The sequence below is a fragment of the Physeter macrocephalus genome, chromosome 7 (genome assembly GCF_002837175.3).
Source record: "Physeter macrocephalus isolate SW-GA chromosome 7, ASM283717v5, whole genome shotgun sequence".
NCBI classification, from domain to species: Eukaryota; Metazoa; Chordata; class Mammalia; order Artiodactyla; family Physeteridae; genus Physeter; species Physeter macrocephalus.
In genome coordinates, this window is record NC_041220.1 from 31680660 (window position 1) to 31696003 (window position 15344).

The 15344-nt window shown below is 36.0% G+C and overlaps 1 protein-coding gene across 1 annotated transcript in view; it reads right to left on the reverse strand.

Annotated features, from left to right (window-relative positions):
- IQCM (IQ motif containing M) overlaps positions 1-15344 on the reverse strand; it is a 361168-nt gene that overhangs the window by 260870 nt on the left and 84954 nt on the right. The window contains exons 6-7 of the mRNA XM_028492548.1: positions 10765-10880; positions 1089-1097 (exon numbers count right to left, since the gene is read on the reverse strand). Coding sequence (XP_028348349.1) covers positions 1089-1097; positions 10765-10880 — 125 coding nt within the window. The remainder of the gene's footprint in view (positions 1-1088; positions 1098-10764; positions 10881-15344) is intronic.

Below are 15344 nucleotides of genomic sequence, written 5' to 3' on the forward strand. Positions count from 1 at the left end.
ATACCAGCAACTCCACTACAAGGAATTTATCCTAAGGAAATTTAGAATGTGCACCAACATTTAACTACAAATATAATGCACTGCATTCCATTAAAGCATTGTCAATTGCCAAGATAACAAAAAATGAGTTATTTAATATTAAAGAAAATATGTTAATAAGAAAAGATGCTCAGAATATATTTTTGAGTGAAAAAAATAAGGTTATAAAGCATTGTTGCTATAATAAGTATCGTTGATTTTCTCATTTTTGGCTCATCTGGGTTTCCTTCAAAATATAGGTATTACGAGCATATTTATAAAAATTATTTTAACACGTGGTAAAAAGCAGATGTTAAAGGCTTTACAGGACGGTCATAATTATGTGGGAGTATAGGGAGAACAGAGAAGGAAGAACACAAAGACTTAAAATAATTTGAAATAATTTGAGTTTAAAAGTTGTCCTATGTGTCTGGTTCAAGGATACAACTGGAGTCAGATTAGGAATCAATCACCACAGACAGAACCCTGAAGCAGCCTTGTGTGGCTGAGAGGATCGTCATCCTCTGATACTCTCCTAACACAACAACTGAATGGGAGTGTGTGTGTGGCCTCCTGATTACTACCAACCAGATCTCACCATCTGCAACCTAGTCTTCATCACCAGATCTCCTACAACTCAGAGTTTTGAGTTTGTGCCCTTGGGATGGATTTGTTTGGTCCTCTCCAGACAGCCAGTGAAACCCATACTGTCTGCAGACTCAAAGGGATCTTCTAATGAGACTGTTGGAGGAGGTTAGAAAAAAGAAAAAAAGAACCCAACAGGAGAACTGCATGACAAAATGAGAATGGCCACGGATTCCAGAGAAGAGGAATGGGCCAAAAAGTCTATTTCAGAACAAAGAATTAAGGATCATACAACTCTTTCAGTCAATACAGAAAAAAAAGAAAATTAGAGCAAAATGTATGCAACATCCTTAAATCATCTTTTTTTCTTTTTCTTCTTCCTAACAATATTATCATGGTTGTGTCTTTCACTGCTTTGGAACCTTGGGTCTCTCACGTGTTCCACTTGGGGAAATGTCAAAGAGCCTATTATTCATTTATTCAACAAATATTTTCTAAACCTCTAGTTTATGACAGAAACCATTCTAGGCACTGGGGTTGCACTGGTGATCTAAAATGTCCTCAGCCTTATGGAACCTACATTTAGTGAGGAAGGCCAGTAATAAACCAGTAAAGAGATTCATGATGCACTATGAAAAAATAAAAGTAGTGGTGCTCCTTTAGGTGGGGTTCAGGGAAGAACAATCACAGGGAGTAGCATCTATCACAGATATAGAATCACATCTGCCTGATTCTGCTATTGGGAATCACATAAACATGGACATTCTGCAATTAATTCCAGGACATGCCTTGCATCAAGTGTCAAGAACAATGAATATACGATCATGGTATTTTCCTTATAGAACTAATAATGTGTGTGTGTACGTGTATGTTTTCAACCTTAAAAATAAAATAGCCAGTTATTTTACCCACAAAATGGGTTTATTCGGGAATAGCAGAGAATTGCGATTTGGGACAGACAAGCTATGGTGAATCACAGGCAAGTCTGAAGAATAAAGGAGAGGGGTCTTGCTTTGAGTAGGTGTTAGGAGGAAATTAAGAAGGGTTGTTTTGAACAAAAGTTCATTGGAGAAGAGCAAGAGCTTGAGGTTGTGGGGGACCTTCCTTCTTTTTCTGAAAAGCAGGAGATAAAATACCCCTGTGATTAATGTCTTCCCTTGTCAAAACAATTCTTACCTTCCTTCTTCCTGCTGGTTATGCAAGTGCCAAGAGTGGTATACACGTGAGAGTTCCCCCTCAGGCTGCATGACTCTATTTTAAACGAGGTTCCCTTTATTTATTTTCACAGTGTGTATATATATTTGTGTGTGTGTGTGTGTGTGTGTGTGTGTGTGTGCGTGCGTGTGTCTGTCCTTATCTCCGTATCTTCCCCATCACCTTTATCTACTATGACCACCACTACTATTACTTTTGCTATCACTATTACTACTATAAGCCTATGATTCCTTATTTGTAACTCAGAAATCCAGAAAGCTTTGAAAACCAACAAATTTTTCATAACACATATGGAGGGGAGAATTTAACTCACCTAACCTTTGGTGGCAAAACCTGACCAGAACCAACCAACAAATGACCTATATAGTAGCCTGTATCTCCCACTTAATGAGAATATTCTTATGCTTTACTACAAAATATTACCATGCTTTGATTACAGGTTTAATTACAGATCTACTTGTCTTCTTACCTCTCTAAAGTTTGGAATTTTCTGATTCCCAAATATGGCTGGTCCCAAGAGTTTTGAATAAAGCATGGATCTCCACACCTATGACAAGCTACAACTATCACCACTGCTGCTGCTCTTACTAAAAACTCTGCCTCTGAGTACATCTGTATTTGTTATTCCAATTCATTCTAACATCTCATTAGCCTAAATGTGTATAATTGAAGAGAAAATTTTGCACCTAATCCATCTACTATTTAATGAATACACTTGACTTTTCAGACATCTTTTTCTGATCATTTAAAAAAGCATATCACAACAAATCTAAGTCAATGCAATATTAACAGCCATAGCATTATCCAAAGCCTGTGGCCATAACCCAGGATGTTTATGTCTCCTGGCACTTTCTATGTCTCCTGGCACTTTCTATGCCTACTTATTATTACTACTGAAGTTTTCATTCATATTCAACATCCATGTCTGGTGCATTTTGTTTGATGAAAACAAGCTAATTAGTGCTGAACCTTTCCTAGTTCATAAATTTATTCCTAAGAACATTAAAAGGAAGTCAAGTGAGACATGTTCAGTAACAGATGTTTGCCTTTTTTGGCTGCCTTTTTACAGTTTGTTCTCTTTCATTACTTTTTAAGAAATTTAGTTAATGTTCCCTTTCCTAGAGAACAAGCGTACCTAGCTTCCCAGAAGGGTGGGGGTGGGGGGATTCCCCAGGGTAGGCACAGTCTGTTCACTCCCTTAACCTAATATCTGCTCCAATGTTCTTTGTATCCAGCTTTTCATTCTTTCATCCAGGTTTTGGTAACAGTCACACTCCAGCTTATCTCAGAAAGAATGCGCATGTTGACTGGAGATTATTATAAAACTAGAACTACGATGAGCACTATTACTAATGCCCATGGGCTTAGTGTCCCTCAAATACCTTTCCCACACGAGGACATCTCAGAATAAAGGGGCAACATGATTGACAGAATTTGATTCAATCTTTTGGCTTCTACAGTAAAGAAAGATTGTGAAGTTACTTACAAAACTAAAAATCCAGTCGTCTTTTATGATAAAAGAAAAGTATAGATCAAGATTTTTCTCTATAAAAATATATTGATCCAAAAATACAAATTTAAAATTATCCTGTTTATTTACCTAACCTTCCACTTTGGAATATTATTTAGTGTAAATGGTATTGTGAGCCATTTAAATGATGGTACATTGGTAAGCCTAAGTAACATTACAATCCAAATCTTGCAATCACCAAGAGTGCTTTCTTTTAAAACTTTGTAAGAATAGTTTTAAATATATATGTCTTGACCAATTTATTGTTACTATACATCTTAACCTATTTATTGCTAAAGGAATTCTGCAATGGAGTTCCTATTTATTCTTCCCAAAAAGTACTTTAACTAAGGCAACAGTAGAAATTTTTATCTAGAAGGAAAGATTTAATAAAAATAAAATAAATGATGATTATAAAATACCTAGGCCCATATAAAATATATGATATAAAAATATCAGGCTCAGATAATACTGCTGCAAGGCAATATAACTATTAAAATGTGGGGTTTTAACTGCAACTATATACGTTAAAAAAATAATAGTTTTACATATATGTATATATCATAATAAATATATCATTCTTTCATAAAGATTCAAAATTTTATATTTCATAGGAAAATACATATGCATTTCAAAATTAAAATGTGAAGTGTGAAGATAATGTACAGCATTAGACATCACTACTTGTAATACTACCAAAACAAACAAATTAAAAGATCAGATAAGAGTAAACTGTTGGAATGCTCTTCAGTATGTCAAAAAATCATAGTCATGTAGTTAACTCAAGAAGGCTTAAATTAAACCCAAGCCTAATTCTGTAGGAACAGAATTTTCAAAATGTAATTTCACTGATACCCAAAATGATTTTTAAAAATTTAGGAAATCATTTGAATAAATAGAAATTTTAAATTTAATAGTCATAATGATTTGTGTTAATTCTTCAAAATATTAGAAAATCAAATCAGATGACATTTTTTATCAAATGCAACCCACAAGAGGAGAAAATCATGAGTATGAAAATGATTACAATATCTCTCAAATGTGTGGAGGAGGGAAGGAAAGAGAGAAGAAAGTGTGATGGAGGAGAAAAAAATGAGCAAAGATATTTTACATATTAAAAGTTAATTTACTATTTTTTATTATGTACTAAAATCAAGTGAATGCCCACAGTCTTCTGACAGCACAATTTGGTAAAGAATCACACAAAAATATCTAAATTTCCAAGTTAAGAGAAGAATATCCCCCTAGATTCTTACAGTTTTCTCTTCCCAAAATGGCTCAAGAAAATTCTCCAGAGAAGAGTGATAAGAAATTTCATTAAAATCTAGTCAACCCATTTCATGGTCAAAATTAAGCTAATGTGAAGCATGATGTTATATATGAAATTTCTTTTTGCATTTCTAAAAATATGTTTCTGCAAAACTAATAATTTTTTGTTTTGTTTATGAGCTGAATCTATAAGTATGTTTAAAAACAGGACAAGTGACTCTTGGTTTCTTCTCTCATATAGGACTTGTTCTCCTTGAAAGGAGGGAGGTCCAAATGCCCAGAGGACTCACAGTGCATTCTTTGAAACACGAAACAATGTATAATGCAACTAGTTATTAAACCAAGTTCTATTTCCTTGTAATCCCTTACTTCCTAGTGTCAAGGTTAGGCAAATTCTTTCCATCCAAGATTAAGAAAATAAAGGGATCTAATGTCTTCCTACAAGGAAGGCACTTCATGAGGATGGAACTTGCTTAAATTTTGTTTCATTTCTTGCCACTTGCCCTCTTGAATACTATACTTTTGCCACACTCAACTTCTTTCACTTCCTGAAATGCACTCTGCTCTCCCATTCAGACAACCAAAACTGTTCTTTCCCCTCTGCTCCTCCATCCCTGAACCCTGTCACCACCACAATAAGTACGCAAGCATGCATGCTTGGGCAGTCCTTTGCTTGTCATCTCATCCTCATTCTAGGGGTCACCAAATGGCAGAGTTCCCGTCAGGGAACATTCTGATCCCAGAGCCACTGCAACAGAGTCGTGAGTTAGCCACTCACTGAGGAGAGTTTTGCCTTACTGATGACTAATGAATAAAAGTTTTTACTCTATATGTTTAATTAGATAGAAATTAACTTCTTACACAAAGTTCTGTCAATATTTGCTTTTATCCTAGCTTTTTTTTTTTTTTTTTTTTGTGGTATGCGGGCCTCCCTCTGCTGCGGCCTCTCCCGTTGCGGAGCACAGGCTCCGGACGCGCAGGCCCAGCGGCCACGGCTCACGGGCCCAGCCGCTCCGCGGCATGTGGGATCCTCCCAGACCGGGGCGCGAACCCGGTTCCCCTGCATCGGCAGGCGGACGCGCAACCACTGCGCCACCAGGGAAGCCCCTATCCTGGCTTTTTTAAGAGCACTATTGATACTACTTTTTGCACCTCAGAATTTTGATAAATACCAGAGTTATTTTTCACACCTACAGTCCTTCAGGTTGTGGGTTTCCGGAGTGCTTCATACATTAAGTTAGAAAACCTTGTAAAGAAGAGTTATGAAATGAAATTGCAACAACAAAGTTGGAGACGGGTGGTCTTTCCTATATTATTGAAATGTAATACTACATTTTTATGTAAGGGGTCATATTTGCATTTTATGCATTTTGCATTTTGCATTTTATGCAAGGGGTCATATTCACAGGTGCTCACTTACTTTGTATAAATATTATCTTTCAAGATAATTAAGGCTATAAATGTCTCAGGACTTCAGAGATCATAAAAAGTAGAATTAGTAACTTTTTCTTAGGAATGCAGTTTCTTTAACTTCATGTAAAGAAGTTTTAGGGGGCTATATGCCACTGTTTAAAATAACTGGGAATTCGAATACAATTCTAATATGATAAGTCTACAGTTGCAGAAATGAAACATTAAAACTAAAGACATATAACATTATTGTATTATTTAATTAGAACTAAAAACATATAGGATTCAAAATGCTTCAAAAAGAAAACAGAAACTCTGGCTTAAAAGGGATATTTTAGCCTAAAGAAATCATATCCACAGTGACTTTCTTATTTGAGCAAATTAAAATTTTGATAAGAGTAGCTAAGCTATCGAGAGTGTTTTGAAAGCAAAATGTGTTATATTTTTCTCTCCTCCTACAAAATCAAATACAGGGTTTTCTGCACCCTGTCTTCCTTCCTCTTTTAACAATGCAAACTTCTTTCTACATTCTCAACTTTCCTAGTTACTTTTGTCTTCTGGACCTGATTGAACAAACTCACATCAAGATTACTTAACACTTCACACCCATTAGGACGGCTATTAAGAAAACAGAAATATAATAAGTGCTGATGAAAATGTGGAGAAATTGGAGCACTTGTGCATTGCTAGAGGGAATGTAAAATGGTGCAACCACTCCGCAGAATAATATGATGATTCCTCAAAATATTAAACATAGGAATACAACATGGTCCAGCAATTCCACTTCTGGGTATATAACCAAAAGAAGCAAAAGAAAGGGCTCAAACAATTGTTCTACACCCTTGTTCATAGTGGCATTATTCACAATATCCAAATGGTGGAAGTAATCCAAGTGTCCAACAACAGATGAATGGATAAACAAAATATGGCATATATATTCAATAGAATATTATTCAGCCTTTTTTTTTTTTTTTTTTTTTTTTGGGATTGTTTTCTTTTTTAATCCACCTTTCAAAGCCTGATAAGACGAAAAGGGGAAAATTTGAGCTGTTAGGTCTTTTAACATTAACTTGGACTATCCTCCCAGACCGGGGCGCGAACCCGGCTCCCCTGCATGGCAGGCGGACCCTCAACCACTGCGCCACCAGGGAAGCCCTCAGCCTTTTTAAAAAAGGAAATTTTGACACATGCTACAGCATGGATGAACCTTGAAGACATTATAAGTGAGATGAGCCAGTCACAAAAGAAAAAGTAAAATACTTGTTGCCAGAAGATAGTGGGGAAGGAAGAACAAGGAATTAGTGTTTACTGGGTACAGAGTTTTAGTCTGGAAAGATAGAAAGGTTCTGGAGACGGATGGTGGTAATAGTTACACAGCAGTGTGGGTGTATTTAACGCCACCCAACTGTACACCTAAAATGTTAAAATGGTAAATTTTATGTTATGTGTATTTTACCACAATAAAAAAAATGGCAAAAAAGATGAACTTAGAACTTGGTATTTGATCCCTTCTAGTACTGTTATTATTTTAAAGGATAAATGAAAGGGGAATCCTAAATAAATAAATAAATAAATAAATTAGACTTTCAATGGTGAAAATTAAAGATGCAGTGAGCTGCAGGAAAGAAATCTGAAGGTTTGAATCTTATCCTCTCTTACCCATTCACACCCCACCCCCAACATACCCCACCCCCAACATAGTGGGTTTGCAAGAGTAAGATAAACCTCTAACTGGACTGAGGCAAAAGGCCTATTAATGCTCACCCAGTCTCCACTCTAGTCCACCCCAAATTTCTTTAGACAGGTACACATACCCAAAGCACCATCTATTATGCCAAAGCCATGGTTAGTAGCTCTTTGTACTCCTAATTCCCCTGTGGGCAATGAGTAAACACTCCCAGCCTTGCATCTGGAACTCTCCACAGTCATGTCTACTCTTGCCCAACTTATTCCCCAAAGAAATATGTTTAAATGTACTACTTCACACAGCTAGGAGCAATCTCTAAATTATTAGCGTAAAACAGGGTAAGCAGTAGTTCATTTATTCACCTTTACTGGAAAATGAAAATGAAAACAGCCTTCTATGGGTGTTACTTTTGCTAAGGACATGTATGAATTAGCAATATACATCCAATTAGTTGGAGGTAACTGTCTATTCTGTAATTAAGTACTATGTTCTCAAAATAGATTACAAAGACTTTGAATTTCACTAAACAATATTCATATAATTTCCTCATCTAAATTCATATAATTTTCCTTAATAATGTTTGTATAATGTCCTTATCTAAAACAGGGATGCAATGATTTAGTTTTAGTATATTTACTCACAAAGAATTTAGCAGCAGAAGTTAAATATGACATAATTCAAAAGTTTTGGTTTACAGAAAAAATATAAAAACTCAAGATTTTTAAAAATACTAGATAATGAACTATCCAGTAGATAAGAAAAATAATTGTTATCAGCTGTCTAATGGTGTATGGACTGAACTGTGTCTCCCCAAAATTCATATGACTCCTTAAGCCCCACTGTGACTGTATTTGGAGATGCTACCCTTAGAGAGGTAATTAGGTTAAATGAGGTCATATGGGTAAGGGCACTAATCCAATATGACCAGCATCCTTATAAGAAGAGAGGGAGACGCTAGAAACACACACTGGAAAGGCCATGTGAGGACATAGCAAGGAGGCAGCTTTCTGCTAGCCAAGGAGAGAGAGGCCCCAGGAGAAAACAGCCATACTGGCACCTTGATTTTGGACTTCCAGCCTTCAGGACTTTGAGAAATACATCTCTGTTGTTTAAGCCACCCAGTCTGTGGTATTTTGTTATGGCAGCCCAAGAACACTAATACAAATCACAAGTCGAAAAGAAAAATAATTCATGATATAAAAAGAGGAAAGAAAAGAAAAATGAGGCAGACACACTCACATACAGAGCAGAACACATAGGAGATGTAAAAAATCCAGACATCTACACAGACACCGTGAGACACAAATATTATAAAATGGCATTTTGCACTCTTTTAAGAAATCATTGCTAAAGATTTCAGAATCACATGAGTTGCTTCTACTACAGTAAGTCACCTACACACGAACAAGTTCTGTTCCGAGAGCACGTTCGTTAAGTCCAATTTGTTCATAAGTCCAACAAAGTCAGCCTAGGTACCCAACTAACACAGTTAGCTATATACAACTGTACTGTAATAGTTTATAATACTTATCACACAAATAATACATAAAAAAACACAAAAAATGGGCTTCCCTGGTGGCGCAGTGGTTGAGAGTCCGCCTGCCAACGCAGGAGACACGGGTTCGTGCCCCGGTCCGGGAAGATTCCACATGCCGCGAAGCGGCTGGGCCCGTGAGCCATGGCCGCTGAGCCTGTGCGTCTGGAGCCTGTGCTCTACACAGACACCGTGAGACACAAATATTATAAAATGGCACTTTGCACTCTTTTAAGAAATCATTGCTAAAGATTTCAGAATCACATGAGTTGCTTCTACTACAGTAAGTCACCTACACACGAACAAGTTCTGTTCCGAGAGCACGTTCGTTAAGTCCAATTTGTTCATAAGTCCAACAAAGTCAGCCTAGGTACCCAACTAACACAGTTAGCTATATACAACTGTACTGTAATAGTTTATAATACTTATCACACAAATAATACATAAAAAAACACAAAAAATGGGCTTCCCTGGTGGCGCAGTGGTTGAGAGTCCGCCTGCCAACGCAGGAGACACGGGTTCGTGCCCCGGTCCGGGAAGATTCCACATGCCGCGAAGCGGCTGGGCCCGTGAGCCATGGCCGCTGAGCCTGTGCGTCTGGAGCCTGTGCTCCGCAGCGGCAGAGGCCACAACAGTGAGAGGCCCGCGTACCGCAAAAAAAAAAAAAAAAAAAGAAAAAGAAAAAGAACACAAAAAATAAAGAAAACATTTTTAATCTTATAGTACAGTACCTTGAAAAGTACAGTACAATACATACTGCTGCTTTTACGCTTGCTTCTGGACATCCCGGGCTTGAAATAAACATACTGTACTACTGTACCCTACACAGTACTATACAGTAAAGTACACAAAAGCACAACCACTCGTACAGGACACACGCACGTAACAATGTATGCCAGACACGTGCACTAACTTACGTGATTGGACATGTGAACACACATTCGCATCTTTGAAAGTTCGCAACTTGGAAGTTCATATGTAGGGGACTTACTGTATTTACATAGAGACATCTCAGAACTTGCCCTGATGAGCAGGTGAACTTAATGTGAAGTCCTGATTCCACCTTCAAGTCATAGATTCTCATGTCCCAGTTTGGAGAGCCCTCACTCACAAAACCATTAGTATGTGGTCGTGACATTGTCCTTGGATTGTTAAGTCCTCTTAGTGCCACACTCCTAACAAACATCTTTATTCTCCACTGGCTTCCACTGTATTTTCTTGATAGTCTGGGTACCATTACAAAAATAGTCTCTATCACATTTAGGGCAAACCATTGTGAGGATCACTTTGGCTATTACCACTCTTCAAACAAAAACTAATATACATATTTAGGAGTTAAGGTGATCAGCAAGATTTACACAAAATAAGACAACAGAACAAAAGCACTGCTTCAGAAAAAAGATGAATTTCAATGTGGAATCATTTTAGGAATGAAATATGCCCATAGTAACATCTTACATGTTATATCAAAATGAATTCAATCATTTGCTAGAAAAATGGTAATGCAACTCTATGTCCGGTTTTACAAATACTTACACTACAATAATCCTGAAATACTGATGATGATCCAGAGAAACTAGGCCAACTGGAGTCACGAGCCAAACAGGAAAACCTTTTTGACACTACTCCTCTCCAATCATAGAGCGCTCTGTCTGTTGGAAATATCAATGCAGGTTAAAAGAATATTTACCCAGGAAAAGTACACACTGATCATACTGCTTAGTGTTACAAAGAGGAAAGTAAATCATCTTTATGGCCCCACTATTCTGTATTAAAATCACATCTTTTCATCTAACCATAACAAGATGAGGAAGTGATAGCACTGCATAGAGAGAGGCTTCAATGAGCTTCCTCACACAGTAAAGCTCTCGTGTTTTTATTACATACAGTGTGCCCATCAGAAAACTAATAAGTTCATTCTTTTGATTCTTCTCTTCAAGAACACTGACTTCTTTTTTAAGGGAGGCTTAAAGCAAAATCAGATTTGTGAAAAGCACTTACGAAACAAAAGAAAACCTCCTCTCCCTGTTACATAAGCACTTTAAAAGAGAATTCAAAATTATTATAAAGGTGCTAGTTTTGATACTGTGAAGTAAATAAAATTATTGAAAGTATTTAAGGTAAATAGGTTGGAAGAGCAAAAGGTTAGCCAGTATATGCCCACATATTTCTTCTCTCTCATGGTAGTTATGTGGGATTTCTGCACAAAATTTTTTAATGAAGAGGAGGAGATTTCAGATTTATTTGTCCACTTATTTCTCAGAAATACAATTTAATCCTGCCATCCAAATGAATCAAACTATTTTTAAATTTCCAATTTTCTTTCTAATACTTATTCATATACATACCTTCTTTCCTGAAACTTTTAATTTAATAGAGTCCTCCATGGACCAGTTAATTTCATATAAATTTAGAGAAAAATCAGAAGGAATGTATTCCCTCATTTCATTGCCTCAATTTATTTATAGGACCATAAGTTAAGTGTCCTATATATAAGGAGGTAGAGTAGTAACATAAAATAATAAAAATGTGATATTATCTCAGAGACATCCTAATCAATATACACATACACATCCTACCCCATCTTAATTTTACATATATTTCCTCAATTTCAGTCAGTCTTTGCCCTCTATCAAAAAGGAAAAATCTCTAGGAGAGGCACCATAACAAATTATACATCTCAATCACAACCCAATATGAAGAAATGAATATCTTTAATGGAAGCGAATGCCAATAATGGGTAGATCATAGAGAATATGAAAAGATTAGTATCTGAGAAGAGGACAGCAAAGGAAAGGCCATACACGTCATCCTTTCCTGGGGACTTTCATAAACCCAGGGGGATATAAAGGGATAGCAATAAGAGTATTAGAGATGTGTATACCCCACATTTCTTATGAAGGTTTTTTGACTAATTTGAAGCATTTCTCAATTTACTAGCACTATCCCTATTTCGCCCACTTCCTTTAATGAACTTCTACAATAAACATTCTCACTATTTTAGATAACAGAGCATCTCTTTCCAATCTCCTTTTTAAATGTATAAACTCTTCCAGGGCAAGGACAATATCTTACTTGGAATTGCTCTGTGATTCTGGTTCATTAGCGATGTGATTAAAGTTACTATGTAAACACTGGTGAACTAGAATTAGCCTCACAAGGTTAAATCTCACAGGCAAAAGGGAATCTTCCTGATCACTGAAGAGCCCAACCCCAAATGAAACTAAATGCTATATGACTTATTTTTCCAAGAGATTCCAGAGCATTTCAAATATTTTATCTTGTTTACCCACAAAAAAGACTCATATAATCAAGAAGGCCATACATTATTTTCTCCAGTATACAGGTATCACACTAGAAAATATAGCTACTATAACTTTTCCACTTCAGGAAGCAGTAAAGCCTCCACTAAAATCCTCAAGGTAATCACTCACACACTGATCTATACTAATGACTCCTCCTCAGAAGCCAAGCACAGAAGGTGACATGCAACAGATTCCAGTTTATTCCACAAAGTCAGTCAAAAGTTATAAGCTCATAGTTTGAAGAAGACCAAAGTCATACATCAGACTAAATCTTCACAAACCCTTCACAGAGCCAACAAGCTTCACAGATAATGCCGAAGAGAAATTAAGATTCTGAAATCTAAGAGTGTGCGTGTGTGGGGGGGGTGGGTGGGGGAAGAGCAAGAGTAGGCTGTATATTGATAGGTGAAAAAATAAGAAATCTTGTTAGAACTCCCAGTTTACCAGCCAGCAGGACAGAATAAAATACTCTGAGATTAAACAAATCTGGGGAAAAAACAATAGCAAAATTTGGAAAGAAACCAAAATATCCCATCAGGTAAACAAGGAGTTATTAGCTAACTTTGAACATTAAAAAAATTGTTAAATATCCATACTAATGTCTTTGTGTCCTTGTGTTTCCTCAATACTTATTTAGACTCTTTGAAAAACTTTATTATACCACTAGTTCATGTTATTTTGTCGTCTTCTTCAGATCTCATCTCCCTATCTAGACTTGAGAGTCTTTAACTTGCTTTGTATTCTCCATAATGTTGAATACAATGCTGTGCCCCAAGCATATGTTTAGTATATGCTACTGCACTGACTTGGTATTGGGTGAAAGGCCACTCAGGAAACTGCTGAGAGTGAAAGGCCCCATGTAAAACAACTGATATAAACATCTAAAAAAATGGAAGAGTCTTTAAAAAGGGATTTTTAAAATTCTTTAAATTCTCTTTTTCAGGACCAAATATTTTTTTCACCAGACCATCTTCCCTCTCTTGATATTTATCTTGATGTTTATAATGGTAATAGTTTTTACATACATATGAGTTGGGGGTGGTTTTTTATTTCATTTCCCATTTTCATTCAAATTTATGCAGTTAACAATGAGCCAATTATTTACACAGATGAGAGGGATTTTCAAAATCTAATAAGCATAATTACTTTAGAAACAAATTATTTAGATGAGTCACAGAAAACTGGTAAGATTGTATCTGGTGATATTGCCAAGAAAATGAGGAAAGAAACAAGGGAAAAGAGGGAGGAAGGAAGGAAGAATCTCTAGCTAGTTAAAACATTCACCACTTTTCTGTGATCTTTGTAGTGACAAGCATTTCCTGCATATAGCAAATTGATAGATTTGTCCAAATTCTCTGAATATCAGCACAAAACCCAAAGACAACAGGAGTTTAAACTTTTCAAATATATTGTTTCAGTCAACCAAGAAACCAAATGTTCATAGGAAATAATCTATGCAACTGCCTCTGACACAGCCAGAGAAGTCCAGAGGCAAGTGCAGTGTATCTTTATGAGGACTTTATGAGCCCAAGACACCACTGGTTTCATCAGTCCTGTTGTCCCTAGAGCCTCTTTTATGCCAAGCTCGTTCTGTTTCCCTTTTATCAATTCCCTTCTATCAATTAATTCTTTGAGTTAATTGCACATGCAGTTTTAATCTGTAGGTAATTACAATCAATTAATAGGAGACAGAATTAGCAGTTCTTAGTTTGATTATCTATATAATTAAAAGGGGTGGTAAACTAGCGTTGACAAATAGCATCTTAATCAGTTGAATAATCAAACCCCAGAAGCTTGCTTGGGCAGCTGAATTCCATCTCTTGTATTAGTTCAGATTTTAGAATCAATGACTGAAATGTCCATTTAAATCAATTCGTATTGTTAATTTATAGTCAAAAATGAACGATATGTATTCTAAAATTACTTAAACTATTTACCTTCTTTTGGTTATAATGAACCGCTTCAAAAGGATTCAATAAAAATAATCCGACAAACTAATGTATTTATATCTCCTGAATACCAGTTAGTATTCATGGCTCCCAAATCATATGTTACAAAACATCTAAGAAATATGAGTAACTCCTTTTGTACTAGGTTCTACTTAACACTTTTATATGTGTACTGAGAGACAGCAAACAAAACATAGCTTTAGTCTTTTTTTTTTTTTGGCTATCAAATGGAAACAGTTGTTTGTAGATACAGAGGCAATACTAAGATGCAGGATAAGCTTAATGTGAGTTAGAAAAATATATGCGAACTTCATCATGATTAGGATACACTATAATAGAACAGTAGCATCACTGTTGCATAATATATTTCTGAATTGCCAAGTATTTAAACAAGTTTGGCAGATACTTTCAAGCTCATAGTAAATAAAAAATGTTCAAAAAGAATAATGATTTCTGCTTCAATATGGCTTGTTACCTTCGACTGTGAGGCAGCCCCTTTTATAGCCTCAAGAAAATACTATAACAATCAAAAAAAGATGAAAATGTCAAGGTCACAAAAAAATTAAATTTAACCATTCACCTATCTGCAGTTGAGAAAAAGTTTTCATTAATTAGGATGACGGAAGTGAACTGAGGAAAGCAATCAGTGATCTTTACATAATAATAAACCCCTAGCCCATCTGAAAGCCATTAGAAAGAAGCTTAATACCACCTAAGAAAAAACCAAACAGAACAAAAACCATTTCTCTAAAATGTGGGTGCTGCTCACTATTTACAATAGCCAGGACATGGAAACAACCTAAATGTCCATCAACAGAGGAATGGATAAAGAAGATGTGGTAAATATATATAATGGAATATT